This window comes from Megascapheus bottae, chromosome 2, assembly GCF_031878675.1.
Source record: "Megascapheus bottae isolate mThoBot1 chromosome 2, mThoBot2.hap1, whole genome shotgun sequence".
NCBI classification, from domain to species: Eukaryota; Metazoa; Chordata; class Mammalia; order Rodentia; family Geomyidae; genus Megascapheus; species Megascapheus bottae.
In genome coordinates this window covers 90,916,154-90,934,842 of record NC_143510.1, presented here as the reverse complement: position 1 = coordinate 90,934,842, position 18,689 = coordinate 90,916,154, and the positions used below count along the sequence as shown (strand labels likewise).

The 18,689-nt window shown below is 36.5% G+C and overlaps 1 protein-coding gene across 7 annotated transcripts in view; it reads left to right on the top strand.

Annotated features, from left to right (window-relative positions):
- The window catches only part of Enthd1 (ENTH domain containing 1), a 105,603-nt gene that overhangs the window by 24,284 nt on the left and 62,630 nt on the right, over positions 1–18,689 (top strand). For 6 of the 7 annotated variants that reach the window (XM_090328762.1, XM_090328763.1, XM_090328765.1 and 3 more), the window contains exon 4: positions 12,851–12,972. In XM_090328762.1, the coding sequence (XP_090184888.1) occupies positions 12,851–12,972 (122 nt within the window). The remainder of the gene's footprint in view (positions 1–12,850; positions 12,973–18,689) is intronic. The other variant, XM_090328766.1, reaches the window with a different exon arrangement.

The following is an 18,689-nucleotide window of genomic DNA, read 5'->3' as shown; positions in this document are numbered from 1 at the left end:
AAAAGAAAAGAAAAGAACGAAAGAAGGGGCTGGGTGCCAATGGCTCATGCCTGTAATTCTAGATACATAAAAGGCTGAGACCTGAGAATGAGGATTTGAAGCCAGCCCAGGTAGGAAAGTCCATGAGATTCTTTTTTTTTCTTTTTTTTAATTGTAATTAGTAAAAGGGTTACATGATATCTGCCAGATAGAAGGTGCATTAATTCACATACCTTGATACCCTTTCACATGTTTTGGTACCCATTTCCCTCCCCCGTCCATGAGATTCTTATCTCCACTTAACTACCAAAAATACAGAAATGGAGTTGTGGCTCAAGTGGTAGAGCTGTAGCCTACCACTTGAAAAAGCTTAAGGGACAGTAGCCCTGAATTAAAGAATTAGCATGAGCAGAAAAAGAAAAAAAAAAGCCAAAGTGCAGGTGTCTCACACCTATAATCTTAGCTACTCAGAAGGCTGAGATCTGAGCATCATAGTTTGAAGCTAGCTCAGGCAGCCAAGTCTATGAAACTCCTATGTCCATTAACTGGAAAGAGAGTTGTGGCTCATGTGGTAGAGCATTACCCTTGAGCACAAAAGCTCAGAACAATGCCTAGGCCCAGAGTAAAAGCTCCAGGACTGGCAAAAAAAAAAAAAGTAGGATAATCTCTAACAAACAAAATACCAGTTCAACATAATATCTGTTTGAGTAAAAGGAGTAAAAATTATGTGTATACACACACACACATACACACACACATATGAGGAAGTAATTGAGAGTTTTCAAAGCAATTAACAAAGAACTGATAATAGAAAGTATTTGGAAACTTCAGTTTGATAGAGCTCACAACTAGGAACCATTGTAGACTTTGAAGAACAGAAGGATGTTTAGCATAGTCACAAAACTTAGCTTTTTTATTACTGAAGACAGCTGTTGGTAGAAGATAATTCTTACTGCTTGAAATGAAAGTGTAAGTTGAAGTAGGGCTTTGTGAGAGTTAGTTGTTTCAGGCCAGCACAAGATCTCCAAAGGGTAGTCATGTTTAAAGATAGTACAACATATAGAGAGGCAGTAGAGGTGAGTAGATGATGGATTGGAAAAGAAAAGGGAGAAATTGAAAATTACTCCAACATTTGAGTTAGAGAAAATAAAAGGCAAGTGGTGGTATCACACAGGTAAATTTCCATCAAGAAGAAATTTAAAGATGTCTGTAAGTTATTTGGTTACAGGAAATGTAAAATTGAATGCACTGCTAGAGATCTGATTCTCAGGCATTAGGATCTAGAGCTGAAACAGCTGCGCCTAGCTTTTCTGCAGTAAATTAGCAAGGGAAAAAAGGTGCTTTAATGTAGGTTTTACACATCACCACTTTTTTTCTCTTTCTTTCCCCCCTATTCCTGGATGTTTTCTCTAAGTTTTAATTCTGGGTGGTTTTCATTTGGATGATTTTGATTTTGAAGGAAGAGAGGAGCAGAAGGATAATTGCTGCTTGACGACAAGATGGGAAGTGGCAAAAAGCAGTCACAACTCAGCACCTCTGAGCTGTATGAGTCATAGACAGGCTTTTCCTTGTGTCCATTATCTATCTGATCTTCCACAGTGAATTCCTTAGTAGTAATTTGTGTAGTGCAACCTCAGCTATGTTAAAGATAGAATACTGTGACCTGTGTTAAATGTACAACAAACTTGCCTTATACATGGGTTTATACTATAAACCCATGTGTAACATGATTTTTGACCAAATACAATTAAAAATAATAAAAGTTCAAAAGGAAAAGCCAGGCACTTGTAGGTCACACCCTATAATCCTAGCTACTCAGGAGGCTGAGATCTGAGGACTGGTGTTCAGAGCCAAACCAGTGAGACTCGCATTTACAATTAACCACCAAAAATCTGGAAGTGGAACTGGTGGCTCACATGGTAGAGCACTGTTCCTAAGGACAAAAAGTCAGGGACAGTGCCCAAGCCCTGAGTTCAAACCCCAGGATTGGTACAAGAGAGGGAAGAGGGAGAAGAGGGAGAAAACATGGAGAAGCTTGATTAGAAAAGAGCAAATGATGAGTAAGTGGTAACAGTATACAAAATAAAAAAGTTTTCTACAAAACAACAGTGCTCAATCTTCGAGTTAAAAAAAACTACTCAGTGGGTAGCTGCTGTGTATATGTCATGACGGACAGGTCACAGGCTTCTTTATTCTCAGAGCCCTTGTACTTTTTTGAGAGATTAAGAACATTATTAAAGACAAACACACTTGATAAACTTTCAAGGACTCTAAATTAAGAGAAACAGTGCATTAATACCAACAAGTGGATAAGATGGGGGGAAAATTACATAGTAAGAAGCATGTAGTTGGGTAAATGAAAACGTAATAGTAAAATGATCCTAGATGTACGAGTGCAGCTCATACTCTCAGCACTCAGGAAGTGGAGGCAGTAGTACAAGCTTCAAGCCAACCTGAGCTGAGAACAAGAGTTTGTCTCAAAAAAAAAAAGAAAGAAAAAGAAAGAAAGAAAGCCAGCACAGTGACTCACACATGTAATCCTCACTACTCAGGAGACTGAGATCTGAGGATCAAGGTTCAAAGCCAGCCCAGGTACAAAAGGACCTGAGACTCACTAACCCCTAGAAAACAGGAAGTGAGGCTTGGCTCAAGGATATGGTGGTAGCCTTGGGCTGAAGAGCTAAGGGACAACACCCAGGCCCAGGGGTAGGGTGGTGGCCTTGAGCTGAAGAGCTCAGGGACAGTGCCCAGGCCAAGTTCAAGCTCCATGACCGACAAAAAAAAAAAAGGATAAAAGTAAGATGATTGGACTAAATTCAGATATATTAATATATTATTTAACAGGTTAAATTTATCTGTTACAAGTCAGAAATGATACAATTAGGGAAAAAGAAGTTCAGCTATATGCTGTAGTAAAGTCCACATTAAAGTTAAAAGTAAATTGACAGAGGAAGATAGAAGAGGGTAATGAAAGGAAAGCCATAGTAAGCTTAAGTAGAATATCAATATAATAAAATGTTCATTACCCCAGGAAGGTAGAACATATCTAAATATAAATAAGTCCAAAAATAACTTCAAAGAGCATAGAGCAAAAAAGCATACCTGTCAAGTATTAATTAGTAATAAAAAATTTAAAAGTATTTTATAATTAAATATGATATAATGAAAGTCTTTACAGTTCAAGAAATCTGGATCATGCATATCACATTTTTAAAATGTACTGTAATTAAGTTTGATGACAAAGATGCTAATTTTTTATACATTTGAATATGGAAGTGTCTCTTTTAGAATCAAATAGGATAAAATTATTTCCATTCTTGCTAAATTAGTTTGGTACTGGAAGCCTAAATGTAACCTTTGCATAAAACAAGTAACAGAAAGTGAAAGCATAATTATTGAATGGAAAAAAACAAACATTTGCAGATAGGATCTTGGAAAGGTATACAGACATTAGAAAATAAGTGTCTTTTTTTAAAGATGACTGGCTGTAACATCAAAATATATGATTTATGTTCTATATATCATTCATAAGCAGCAAATACAATTATTTTAAAAATATACCATTTATTATTAAAAATCACTTTAGGAATAAGTCATAAAAATCTATGTTATTCATACACTGAAGATTGCAATTCCTTAATAAAATGAATTAAAGAAGACCTATATAAATGGAAAGATATTCCATGTTAAACAAATTAAAATGTGAACGTGTTCTCTCCAAATTGTATAGTTAATAGTAGGTTTCCCAGTCCAGTCTTGATACTCTTTTTGTTTGAGCCAGACAGTTCTTTGTTGAGAGGGCTATGTGTTATAGGATGCTTAGAATTATCCTTGGCTTCTCCCCACTGGATGCTATTAGAAAACATCTCTGCCTGTTGTCAATCAAAAACTGTCTTGAAGACATGGCCAAATGTCTCCTGGGAACAAAAATTGCTCCTCAATGAGAAATACTGATTCAATGCAATTACAATTAAAATCCAAACAGGATTTTTTAAATTGAATTTTACAGGCTGCTAGTAAAATTTATTTGGAAGTTCAGGACTAGTCAAGAACAACTGGGTATGGTGATATATACCTGTAATTATAGCACTTAAAAAGAAATTGCAGCACTTTGAGGCAAGAAGATTTGAGAGTTCAGGTTCAAGGCCAGCCTAGGCCTTGATACCCTGTCTCAAATAAATACACAAGTCAAAGCATTGCTGAAAAAGAATAAGCTGAAGGACTTGAGTTTCTAAGAAATAAATTGAAAATTATGATGATTACAGTGTGATACTCAGGATAGATGCATAGACCAGTGGAACGAATCTAGTGTCTCCAAAACAGCTGTGCAACTGAGAAATCACTAAAGGACATAGGTGGTATTTCAGATTGGTGGGAGAATGATGACTTAAAATAGTACTGTGACAGTTATTTATCCATACTGAAAAAAAATGAAGTTAGTTCTCTTCCTCATAACATGCACAAAAATAAAATTTCTAGATTAATTAAGGACTTAAAGATAAAACAAAATGCTTATAAGAAAATTTAAGAGGCTATCTATGTTACATTGGGATAAGAAAAGATTTTGTAAGAACATAACAAAAAGGTTTTACTTTTAATGTGATAACAGTCTAGCTTGGCCAACCCATTGATCTTGTCTTCATGTGACCCAGAAACAGAACCAAGTCAATCTGAACTTCTACTTTACAGAACTATGAATTCATAAGTGGGTGTTGTTTAAAGCCACTAAGTTTATGGTAATAAAACTATATTAAACATAAATTTTTCTTTTGTTACCTGTGCATTGGGGATTTAAAAAATCTTTTCCTAGATCACTGTCAACTAATTTTTCCTCTTTAAATTTTCTTCTATAGTTTTAGTAGTTAGCCTTTAGTCTATTTTGAGGTGATTTTGCATGCCAAGTAAATAAGACTACAGATTTATAGCATTTCCGTAAGACCATTTATTGAAAAGACTTCTTTCTCCACTATGTGTTCTTGGTTCCTTTGTCTGTCCTTTTGCACTGGTCTATTTGTCTGATTTTTATTACCAGTACCATCTGTTTTGATTAGTCTTTTTTAGTAGATTTTTTTGTAGTACACTTTGAGATCAAAATACTCATGTAGAAAGTGGGGAAAAAAAAACCCTCACAAGAATAGGGGAAAATTTCCAATAGATAGTATCCAGAATATAAGAGGGGCTGGCAAAGTGCTTATCTCCCAAGTGCAATGTCTCAGGTTCTACCACTAGTACCAAAAAGGAAAGAACAAAAACAAAGACAATAGAAAGAATTCTCAAGTCAATGAAAAATGGAGAGCTTAAAAGAAAAATAAGGAGGCTGGGAGTTTGGCCTAGTGGTAGAGTGCTTGCCTGGCATGCACGAAGACCCAGGTTCGATTCCTCAGTACCACATACATAGAAAAAAGCCGGAAGTGGTGCTGAGGCTCAAGTGGTAGAGCTCTAGCCTTGAGAAAGTCCAAGGACAGGGCTCAGGCCCTGAGTTCAAGCCCAGGACTGGCAAAAAAAAAGAAAAAAGAAAAATAAGGAAAAGTGGAAAACATTTTCCAGATTAGAGGAGGAAGCATGTAAGGCCAAGAAACGTTTTCTAAAACTTCAGCCTCTATTGTTCTATGATAGCAGCAAACGAGAACGTGAATTTTAAGAGCAGATTTTACAATAATAAAAAATCATTGAGTGCTATGTTGTAAGATACTGTTTTTCTGTTTGTTGAGCTAGTTTGTTTTTACATATAAGCTTTTCCATCTCTCTTCCTTTTATTCCACTGGAACATATTTGCTCAGTTGTCAGTCCATTTCTATACAACTTGCTAAAGTTTAGGCAGCTCTAAGTAGGCACCTATTTTGGAAGCAGTGGAGAGCAACAGTTGTGAGCTCAGGTTCTGGAGCCATACAGCCTCACTTTGGATTTTGATGACTTGAGAGATCTTGGCCCTGTTACTTAAACCCTGGTGCTTCAATTTCATCTCTGTGAAACAGGATATATATATACCTTGTAAGTGGTCCTTAGTGGGTTTGTTTTCCTAGTCTTATATCTGAGACCATTTTTTTTCTATAGTTGCTGGGCTATTTCTTATTTTCATACTTTGTACAGAAAAGAAGAGAGTAAAGAGTTAATATAGGGAGGTGGACAGAAAGGGAAGCAGGGGAAGGGTGGGGAGGAAGGAAAGTGAGAGAGAGGAAAGGAAATATTTCACTCAGTATTGGGTGATAAGATTTTTTTTGGCCAGTCCTGGTGCTTGAACTCATATTGTCCCTGAGCCTTTTTGTGTTCAAGGCGGCTACTGCTCTACCACTTGGCCACAGCACCACTTCTAGCCTTTTCTGAGTTTTCCTTAGTTTATTGGAGATAAGAGTTTTGTGGGTTTGTTTTTCTTTTTGGTGGTCAGTTGGAGATAAAAGTCTCATAGACTTTCCTGCCTGGGCTGGCTTTGAACCATGTTCCTCAGATCTTAGCTTCCAGACTAGCTAGAATTACAGGCATGAACAATTGGCACCCAACTTTTCCTAACTTCTTTTTTTTTTATCATTTTATTCCTCCACTAACTCAACTTTCACTTTTCAAAAATATATAGTAATTTTTGTACACTGTTTTCTGTCCTCCTGAAGCACCTCAGAACTGTCTAGAAACAGAGCAGACACAGAGGTATGTGGGTAATGGGTGTTGTGGAGTCCCTCCTAGAACTTTGCTCTGAGGTCAAAGTTCTCCTTCCTCTGTGATTATAGGGGTGGCAGCCAAAGACTTGCTGGAAATTCCCTAGAGCTGAAGAAAGGATGTTTGCTCAAGGTCATGCCCCCTTCTCAGGGGAGTATATACCTAATGACTTCTGAACATGGTAGGGTTCTATTGCTTCAGGGTAGTAACCATGAAGAGCGATTCAGGTGTCAGCCCCAGAAAGGAATCTTTCTCTTGCAGCCTCATGGCAGCCTACTATATTTCCTTTATGTTTCACAGATGCTATCTCAAAATACTTCCTCATGAACCCCCACATAGAAATAGGAATTCGAGTCTGTTTCCTGCGGAGATAGCTTTTCTCTAGTCCTAAAATATAGGGCAATAATAATATATAAACACTAATAGGGAAGAAATAGAAAATAGGCAATTGCAGCAAAATGTTAACAGTTGTTGATTCTGGTTAGTGATTATGTAGGATTTATTGGTGCTATTGCAACTTTTCTGTTAAATTAAAAAAAGCCTAAAAAAATACCAAGAGAAATAACAATTGCTTGAAGATGCTTAACTGTAATTATGTTTCAATTAATGAAATTGTAATCAGGTTTCTAAAATCATGATTCTCTAAAAGTTAGAGAATTACCATGAAGCTTTACTTTTATTTTTATCAGCTCTTCATTAGCCCACAGAATATTTTCTATGACAGAACATATTGCCTTTCATTTAAGAAACAAAAAACAAAAAACACAGTCTGGGAGAGTGATCTAGTAGTAGAGTGCTCGCCTAGCCAAAGACTCAGGTTCAATTCCACAGTACAACATATATAGAAAAAGGTGGAAGTGGTGCTGTGGCTCAAGTGGTAATGCACTAGCCTTGAGAAAACCCAAGGACACTGCCCAGCCCCTGAGTTCAAGCCCACGGACTGGCAAAAACAACAACAATAACACACACACATTGAGACAGTCTCACTGTGTTTCTCAGTGTAGCCTCCAGTTCTTGGGTTTAATGGATTCTCCTGCTTAGCCTCCCAGGTAACTGAGACTACAGCATGGACCATCATACTCTGAAAAAGTAACTTTCATTAAAATTAATAATTTACTTAAATTATACCTGAAATGATACTGTTGATCCATAGGAATAATGCTCATTAGAACTGAAAATTTAACAGCTGGAAAATTTGTACTATTTATGGAGTATTTGGATTCCAAATATACTGTTATATTGTTAGTCTGATTGACTGACAGTTTGATATCTGATCTAAGAACTATCACAGGGCTCACCGGTTCTGCTCCGAGATATCAGTACAGACTGAACCGAGTCTACAGCTTTTCTAGATGCCAAGTACTTTACAACTGTGATATCCTAGCCCTCATCTCAGAGTGACTCCACAGTGTCATTTCCTTTATTAGAGACATCTTTACCATGTCTCTGATACTTCTCTTTCACCTACTCACCCTCATTTGTCTGTGATTTCAGTCTCAGTTGATGAATAATAATGATTCCATTGAAGATCTAAATCTTTTCTCTCCTTCTACTTTCCTTGTAAAAATCTAGAAATAAAAATTGTATAATCACCTAATCTATTTAAATACATCTTACTTGTAGTGTTCTGCTAATACTAAAAAAAAAAAGAAAAGGAATTTCCACTTTTTGTATTCTGACTTCTTTTCTCCTACCTGACTTACCTGACTACTTTTCTCATAAGTTATTTTAGGCCAAAGTGCATCCCCAAGCATGCAAAATATTTTTTCTTCCATAGTTCTTGCTATTCCTCCTTGTTTCTCACAATTGTCTTCATAATTGGCTTTCTCAAGTTTTTATTAACCTATTTCACTAATGTCTAGAGCCTAAATCTATGTTATTTCAAAGATAATTTGGATGGTGAAGGCTGAAGTAATGATAATGCAGTTTCTGATTTAATCCAAGTAAAGTAGACAGATGATGTGAGTTCTCAAATCACCACTGCTTGCCAGTATTAATTATAAAATTTCCAAGTCCAAATAAGCCCTTTTATTCATTTTCATGTGTGATTGCAACAAAATGAAAAGCTACAAATATAAATGAAAAGTCCTCATTTTTTCTTCAGTATGCCTGGCATCTACCATACTTGCTCCTTTTGCTTGTATAGTTCCTTCTGCTTAGAGTTATTTGGCTTCATTTACATTTATTAGAATTCTAGCCATCCTTCAAAGCCTTTCCTCATTATCCTTTTTGAGGTTCTTCTTACAATTAGCTAATTCAAGAAAGATCAATGTATAATTCTTGTCTCATTGTTTCCTTTAAGTCTATATGCTAGACATATCTCCTTGGTCAGACTGTACATGGTATTAGAAGGCAGATACCATGTCTCATTCCATAACTTTTCAAAGTACCTTTTTTCATATAACCCCAAAGTGATTTTGAAAAATCATGCACTTCCTACACATTTTTAGATTGGCATGTAGAATTTTAGAAGAATAGCTTCAAGAGACAATAATTCTGAAATATTATAAATATTGACATAAGAGATAGAAGAAAAGTAAATAAATGGGGTGTTGTGGTTCACACCTATAATCTCAGCAGTTAGGAGGGTGAGGCAAGAGGATCACAAGTTTGAGACCAGCCATAGCAATTTAGACCCTTTAAAAGAGGATGTAGTTTGGAACACTTGCCCAGCATGGGGAAAACTCTAGGTTTGATCCCCTGCACACCAAAGCAAACCAAAGAAATCATATCAGTCTTTCACATGTATGTAAAGGGGTGTAAATATCATGGGGAAAACAGCTGCTGTCTATTTGGAAAAAAAACACATTATGGTGTTTAGCTGCTGAAAATACCACATCATTCCATTTTCTTCATGAAATAGTATTTTATTCCATCTCCTTCTCAGAACTTTATCCTTATATATGGTATTTTATACTTTAAGGAATTTTTCATATCAAATATATTATAGGTAAAATTATTCCTTACAGATTGACTTTTAGTCTATGAAGCCCAAGCTGGTATTGAACTTGCTGTGTACTCCAGGCTAGCTTTTACTTTACAAATCTGGGGTTATAGTTGTGTGTCAGCATGCCCAGCAAGACTGACTTCTCACACAGTTACTGTTGATACATAACTTATCAAAACTACATAGCTTCATATACATTTTCATAAATACTTGCCAAACATCAAGAATGTAATTTTATTGGAACTGCGTGTTTTTATGAATACATAGGCCTGTTCATTTGCCCACATGTACATATTGCATATTGTTAAATATAAGCCAATTCTGTTTCTGTTTTACATTTTCATGGGTGTAAATGCTATAAAAATTAATTCATATAAAATTACAGTTGGGACTATAGAGAGCTTTATTATAGGACTGTCAATCAATTCTATTAATTTCTTCCAAGTAATATGCCAATAGTTACATAGTGATTCATTACAAAATACTTTTCATCTCTTTTTGACTGTTAAATCTTCAGTATTATTGAAGCAAAGAATTAGAACCACATTACTTTGAAAAAGATTTGTTAAAACAGTCATTAGAAGTAATTTGCTTTCTCAATGTCTGGGAATGATACCAAAAAACCTTTACTAAATTGTATCAGATAACAATTAAACTTGTTATAGTTTAACCTAATATAGTCAGCAGCTGTGGAGAAAATAAAAATATTGATTTCCTTATATCTGTCAACACAATAACTTTTTTGAAAATTATTTTATTATAGCATATACATTAGATATGTTCCCATCTACTGTTCAAAACTACAAATTAGTTAATTCCATTTTTGAAAAATATTTGCCGTATAACTTACTTGACAAAGCCAATTTTTATTTCTAAAGCAGTGCCTGTCTAGCAAACATAAGACCCTGATCTGAAATCCTAGTATTACTTCCCACTCCACCCCTGCAAAAAATAAAAATAAAAAACCTAGCCACATAAGATTTAAAGTATTTTCCCTAGAAAATATCTTACTTATTTACACAAAGTAATGTTTTGATTAACTTTCTTATTTCTGAATTCTTTCCTTAAGGTGACTGGCTGAGGCTAGGACCCGATCAGGAGTCAATTTCACTGATAACATGGAATCCTACCCCACTTTTCATTGCTTTACTCTCAGAGGATTCTCTTTTAGGAATGATGCATCCTTTAATGATAGAAGATGACAAGCACAAGGATATTATGTGAAATTTATTACCTATCCTACTGCCCCATACTATAATACGTAAGAGCTGAAAAACAAATATTCTGGTATGCACCAGATATGTGAGAAAGGGTATTGTGGGAGTTTTGTGCCTAAAGGAATCTTTTTAACCATTGTTTTAAACTATTGTTTGATGACTTAGAAGTTCTTATGTTTGGGAAGATACACTATAATAAAAAAATGGATATGGTATTTTTTTGTGAAGTGGGAGAAAATTGGTTATGAATTGGCTTGTACCTCTGTGTAGTCACACTCAAAGGTAGGTGAGTTTCTGGAAGGAATAATTGCAGGCAGACATTGTAGATCTGGAAATTTATTCCTTTAACAGGATCTGAGAGATGCCTCCTTAGCACAGTAGGTAGTGCATCAGTCTCCTAAAAGGATCTGAGCTGGGTGCCAGTGGGGTAAACCTATAATCCTAGCTAGTTAGGAAGCTGAGATCTGAGGGTCATGGCTCAAAACCAGCCCACTCAGGAAGGTTCATGAGACTTTTATCTCCAATTAGCCACCAAAATGCCGAAAGTGGGCCCTGTGCCTGTGGCTCAGACCTATAATCCTAGCCTCTCAGGAGGCCAAGCTCTGAAAATGGTGGTTCAAAGCCAGTCCTGGGAAGGAAAGTCCTGTGAAACTCTTATCTCCATTTAACAACCAGAAAACTGGAAGTGGCTCTGTGACTCAAAATGGTAGAGTGGTAGACTTGAATGTAAAGTCTCAGGGCAGTGCCCAGGCCTGAGTTCAAACCTAAAGAACCCCCCCCCACACACACACACAATCATGAGAATGTGAGCCCACATGGTCCCTAGAAAATATTTACAATAGTTTGTATGTACTAGTGTAAATACAGCTTTCTAATACTTCCTTCTTATTGTAAATGATAATATTCTGAGATAGCACTGGCACCAACAATTTAGACTTTATTTTTTCATTGCAACATGTGGATGAACTGAGGGCCTTATGAATGTTAGGAAAGTGCTCTATCACTTAGCTACAAACCCAGCTTCAGAATTAGTACTAATACGTGGTAAATAACACAGAGGTAAAGGTATTACACAGAGAGGCAAAGGCTATTGAGTCTGATAGTAAGATTATGTAAACTGAAATATTTAGTTTTAATGGTGTATTCTTTATGTTAAAAAAATTTTTTTGGCCAGTCCTAGGGCTTGAACCTAGGCCCTAGGCTCCATCCCTGTGCCTCTCTGTGTTCAAGGCTGGAGCTCTACCACTTTAGCTACAGCACCACTTCCAGCTTTTTCTGTTTATATGGTACTGAGAAATGGAACCCAGGGGTTCATGCATGCTAGGCAAACACTCTACCGCTGAACTATATCCCCATCCTTACGTTTAAAATGTTTAAGTTGTGTTAAAAGTTACTTGTTTATCAAATAATCTACACATTTCTGGTTGATGTCTTGTAGAGTACATGAAATTCACAAAGCAGTAACAAAATTCCTTGTATACAAATTAGAATTTCTAATTATAGTTGTCATTCTTATACTGATGAAATTTCCTTTCAATAATCTTCACATTTCCTAATTCTATTTTCTGTTACATGTTACATATTATACCTACTATTATAAATGTTTCAAATAATAAGGCTATAAGAGATTGTTGATTTGGGAAAGAGTTATGGAAATGAGATTGTAGTGTGTGTTTGTGTGTGCGCGCACGTATTCGTGTATATGCATACGTACCAGTCCTGGGGCTTGACCTCAGGGCCTGGGATTTGTCCCTGAGCTTTGTTACTCAAAGATAGCATTCTACCACTTGAGCCACTCCTCTACTTTCCAAGTTAATTAGAGATGAGAAGCTCACGAACTCTCCTTTTTGGGCTGGTTTGGAACTGTAACCATCAGATCTCAGTTTTCTGAGTAGCTAGGATTCCAGGCATGAGCCTTTTATTGTACAGTGACAATGATTAATAATACCAATCATTGGTAGACAAAATGAATCTTGAGAGTTGGTTAATTCTAAAATTATGAACTAATGTAAAACATGAATTGTGCCAGAGTTGAATGTTGGCTTTTTGTTGTTAGCAGAAAATGCTTCCAAGATGGGAATGCCTCCAGAGCAGTGCCAGGACCTCCAGTTAGCTGCTGAAGCCCCACTGTCCAAGGAACCTCAGCCATTCAAGAAGAAGGCTTGGAAGTCAACAGAGGTGGGCATTACCCAGGTTTCCTTCAGCTGTGGTAGCAACTTACCAAGAATGTTGTGCTGTTAGGCAGGATAGCTCTGTAGGTTACCTTACAGCTCTGTAGTTTAGAAATCTGACCCTTCACTGGGGTAAGATTATTATGTCTACCAGGCTGCCTTCTTGCCTTCCTTATTGGAAGATAGCCTCTCTCAGCTTTATGTGTTTGTTCTAAGAGAAGCTTTGCTTATCTTTCTGCATTGCTTTTTGGTATTTTTTGTTATACAGGTCAAATTATTGAAGTTTTCCTGTATGATTTATCTTTTTTTTTTTTTTGCCAGTTCTGTGCTTGGACTCAGGGCCTGAGCACTGTCCTTGGGTTCTTTTTCTCAAGGCCACTTGAGCCTCAGCACTGTTTCTGGCTTTTTTCTATGTATGTGGTATAGAGGAATCAAACCTGGTCTTCGTGCATGCTAGGCAAGCACTCTACCACTAGGCCAAACTCCTGGCCCCGATTTATGTTTTCTTTTTTTTAAGTCTCTAAGAAATTGTTTTTTATGCTAATTTAACAAAATTATATTTTTCTAAGTATTCAGGTTTTTGCATGCTCTAGAACTGCACTGTATTTGTACGTGGATAGGCTATATTCATTGACTTACTCATCTTTCTCTATTTACACTTTTTAAATAAAATAACTGTAGACTCACAGGCAATTGTAAAAATAATATAGATTCCTGGATATCCTTTATTCTGGGGATGAACTGGAGAAGCAATGACAACTTCTTTATTTTCTTCAAACCACCTTTTTGGGGGGGCAGGAATAAAGCCAATAGCACCTCCCTCCCTATTACACAAGTGTATCAGTTCTGTTTCCTGGGCTGTTCTCTTTTTTCCCTCATTTTGATGTCCTGACTTGAAGTCCTCCTGAGGGAGGGAGATCCCAAAACCAGACCTGCCTTATTCTTTCTTCAATGTCCCCTGACCTTCTCAGACATAGACCTACTTTTTTCTTTTCTTTTTCCATATACTTACTTGTTCTTGTTTGTACTGCCAAATGGCCAGTTCTGTCTTCAATTCTGTAATATCATTCTTCAAATACTACTTTTTCATTGTTTTGCATATTTTCTGCTTCATATCCATTAATTGTTTTTAAAGGACTCTGAGTTTCAGTACTTTTGGGGGGTTATTTCATGCCATAAGAGTGAACTCTGTTTTCTTTGTTTTGAGATATTGGATTGTTAGCTTGTTTTGCAGGGCTTATTGTTGATGTGTATACTTTCTAGTGTGCTTTTACCCCTGCCTACCTGTCAGGTTTACTTACTTGCTCCTGACTACCAGGACTGCCTGTACACTCTACAGACTTGTACTGGCATCTTGAGGCTCCCTTTTTTTCTTGACCTCAGAGATATTGCACATCTGGCCCCAGACAAGGGATACTGTGGTTTAGCTGCTAGAGAAGTTGGTGTCCTCTTGCCTACCTCCGTATATTGCTTTTAGAAGCCACTGCCCCAAGCTGTGACTGACAAGTTAGTTCCACTTTCTTTATGAACAGGGGATTCTAGTGATTGAACATAATTTCAAGCACTGAGCCCCATACTCAACCCTGCAGCTGCCAACAGATACTTTCAATCTGTATTTATCCCACCAAAGTTAAATTCCTGATTTTCTCTGCTTTTTTCTGGATTCAGAGCTCTAATATTCCATAGTTTTAGCCATTAATGTGTTTCTGTTCATGCAGTCATCTGTAAAGATGTTAATCTTGGCTTGGTTATGACCATACCTTTCTCTTTACATGTTTAGTTATAAAGATATTTAATTGTTTTGACCAGAAATTATACCCTTATAATTAACATGAAATTCTTGTTCTCTTGTTTTTGTTTACTGTATATTTCTCCCACAAGAAGGAAAGCTTCTTGAGAGAAGAGACTTTTAGTGTTACTCATTATGAATCTTTAGATGACAAATTTTTGTAAATGAGGAAGTAAATTACTAGCAGGCACTACATATTAACTTTTCTTTCCCGTGACACTGTTTGTGGTATTCTGCATAGAGTACTTTGTGTAATGGTTCTGCTATAGTTACTGTGAAGGAGGTTGGAATTCTTTTTTTTTTTTTTTTGGCCAGTCCTGGGCTTGAACTCAGGACCTGAGCACTGTCCTTGGGCTTTCCTCAAGACTAGAGCTCTACCACTTGAGTCACAGCACCACTTCCAGCTTTTTTCTATATATGTGGTACCAAGGATTCGAACCTGGATCTTCGTGCATGCTAGGCAACAACTCCTCGGGGCTAAACTCCCAGCCCCAAGGAGGTTGGAATTGTTTCTTGACCTTCTGTTGTCAACCCTAAATACCAACACAATTGGATATCTGATTTGCTGCTTTTCTATCAGCTCAGAAATGCACATTAACATTGAAATTTCACTGTTGTTTAATTGCATAATAGCTCACAGATTGAAAATAGATTATCTTAGAAGGCATTAACATAAAATGACTTTTAAATTTGAGATCTGTCTATTACTGATGATAGCTTTTAAGTGGAAAATAGACTGGAATCTCCTGTGTGCTTGAGAGCCAGACATAAGCTATCTAGGGTTTTTTTTTTTTATCAGTTTTAAAACTCATATTGTTGTTTTTACACCCACTGATTTATACCATTTCATATCTTATGTCAGAAAAAAACATGGTGCCCTTTTCTCAGAAGAAGTTTAGAAGCTAGCTTTTCCTTTTAAAGCATGCCTGACCGTACCATAGCAATAGCTCATAGTCTCCTATTACTGCAAGAGCAAGGGATGTAATCTAATATGCTGTCTTTACTAGTCTGCTCCTATAGCAGAAGATACAACCTAGCAAGTTGAACAGCTGATTGTGGTTGCAAATTAATTGCATCTACATTAACATTTTCATGTTCCTACTACAGAACAAGAAATAAATTTTGTTGTTGATTGCTTAGGCAGAATGAGAGTGTTTAAAAATATCCTTTAAAAATTTAAGTAGAAACATCTTTATTCTCTCCACATATGGAAGAAAAACCATCTTAAAAGCAGTGAACAACATTTGAAACAGAATAGAGCTTTCAAAAGTGGAACTGTGCTTCTGAAGTGATGCTTTCAAAACTAAGAAAAGCCTCTATACTTATGACATGCATAGGTCTGTTTTCTCTTTCATATTGTCCAGAATATTTATTAAATTTGCTAATAAGGTTATTTTTAGCTTTTCACCACCCTAAAAAGCCCTCCCTTTCTTGCTAGAGGAGATTGAATAATGAGATTGTGAATTTTTTTTGGCCTCAGTTGTTCCCATAGCAACCAATAGGGATGCTGTGAAGTGGTTCTCACAAAATTATGGTTGACTAAAACCTTCAGTCTAGTTGTGAGTTACTGAATTATAGTGATAGGTGATAAATGTTTATCTTCTACCACTTCTACTTGTTATATTTTCCTACATGAAGAATGTACATTTTTATCCTCTGGTTTATTTCCATGCTGTTTATTATATTTGCAAAAATTAGAATTCATGAAAGTTGTTAGAGAAATGGAAATTAAGTTTCCTCCAATTATGTGTATTCATCATTCTGGATTTTTGCTGCATCATTGCTTTATGTGTAAAAGTTCTTTGTGTTTTCATGTTTGTAGTTTTACTGTTTCTTTTTAAATTAAAAAATTCTTAGTACAAATGTAAACAATGTAAAAGGTCAAAGAATGAAAAACAAAATTTTTTCTTGTTACTCTAGTCCTGGTTTTCCTCTCCCAAGCATCTACCAGCTAGCATTGTTTTAAAATAAATTTTGGGGAAACTTATGTTAATGTGTTTTTGTTTTTTTTTAACCTAAAGGGAATCATTCAATATATATTGTGGTAGCCTGCTCAAAATTAATGAATTTATCTTTCAGCATACTAAATGTAATCATTTATTGTATGCTGTTCCAAAATAGGGTTCTTTCACTAAGTTATATATTATTAGCATATTTCTATACCAGTTCATAGAGATATGCTGTATTTTGAGGTATAAATTAATCTTTATTTAATCATTCCCTATTGATAATCATCTCAAGGTTCTTTCTTCCTCTTTTCTTTCTTCCTTTCTTCCTTTCTTCCTTCCTTTCTTTCTCTCTTTCTCTCTTTCATTCTTTCTTTCTCTCTTTATCTCTCTTTCTCTCTCTTTCTTTCTTTCTTTCTTTCTTTTTCTTTCTTTCTTTTTCTTTCTTTGTCATAGGGCTTGAACTCTGGGCCTGCGCGCTGTCCCTGAGCTCTTCAGCTCAAGGCTACCACCCTACCCTTCAGCCAAGCCATACTCCCCATTTTCTCTCAAGGTTAATTAGAGATAAGAGTCTCAGGTCCTTTTGTGCCTGGGCTGGCTTTGAATCTTAATCCTCAGATCTCAGCCTCCTGAGTAGCTAAGACTAGAGGCGTGAGCCACTACACCTGGCTATGATTTTATTTATGAAAAGCAATGTTCCCATTAAAACCTTTATATGTACTTTTTTCATAATGCTGTCCTGGACATAGAATTACTGAAAGTTTATGCAGTACTTATTTTTAGTTGTGAAAGATACTGCCAAATTACCATCCTGAAAGTTGCACCAATTTATATCTACAACCTATGTCTCCTCTTCTTGCTTTCCAGATTTGTGTTTTGTCCCATTTTGACAGAAAAAAGGGTTGAAAATATTGCATATTAATAGAATTATGTGTAAAAGTCAACAACTTTTGATGTGCTTATTATTGAGCATTTATGTTTTCTTTTGTTAACTCTATTCTTAGTACTGGGGTTTGAACTTAAAGCCTTGTGCTTACAAGGTAGGCATTCTACCTCTGAACTATATACCCTATCCCTTTTTTGCACTAGTTTTTAGATAGGGTCTTACTTGTTGGTCAGGCACATGCTTGAGCTATGACTTAACCTATTTTATACTTCCCATAGTAGCTAGGATAACAGATGTATGCTACCACAACCAATTCCCAGTTGAGAAGGGATCTCATTAACTTTTCTGCCTGGACTGGCCTTGATAGTGACTCTACCAATCTTAGCCTTCCAAGTAGCTAGGATTGCAGCCAGCCACCAGTGCTTGCTTTTCTCTCATTTTTTATCATAAAAAAAAATTCTTAGCCAGGCCTGGTGGCTCATGCCTGTAATCTAGCTACTCAGGAAGCTAAGGTCTGAGGATAGTGTTTCAAAGCCACTAAAGAACAGGAGACCCTTATCTCCAATTAATCACTAAAAATGGGGGTGGGGGTGGGAAGGGGCTGTGGCTCCAGGGGTAGGGCAGTAGCCTTGAGCTGAAGAGCCTGGACAGCGCCTAGGCTCAGAGTTCAAGCCCCAGGACCCACAAAAAAAAAAAATTCTTTTGGTGCTTGAGATTTAACCCAAGGTCTCACTTATGAAAAAAAGCATTCTACCACTGGGCTAAGCTACATCCCCAACCTGTTTTCCTGTCAGTTTATAAGACCTGGTTGTCTAGTGAAGAATTATCTCATTATCTGTTTTTGTTAATCTATTCATTTTCGGTTTTCCATTTAAGTTTTTTTTTTTTTTTTGCCAGTCCTGGGGCTTGCACTCTGGGGCTGAGTACTAGCTCTCTACTACTGGAAGTGCCACTTCCATTTTTTTTCTGATTTAGTGGAGATAAGAGTTTCATGAACTTTCCTGCCTAGGCTGGTTTCAAACTGTGATCCTCAGATCTCACCTCCTGAGTAGCTAGGATTACAGGCATGAACCACTGACACCCTGCTCCATTTAACTTATGGC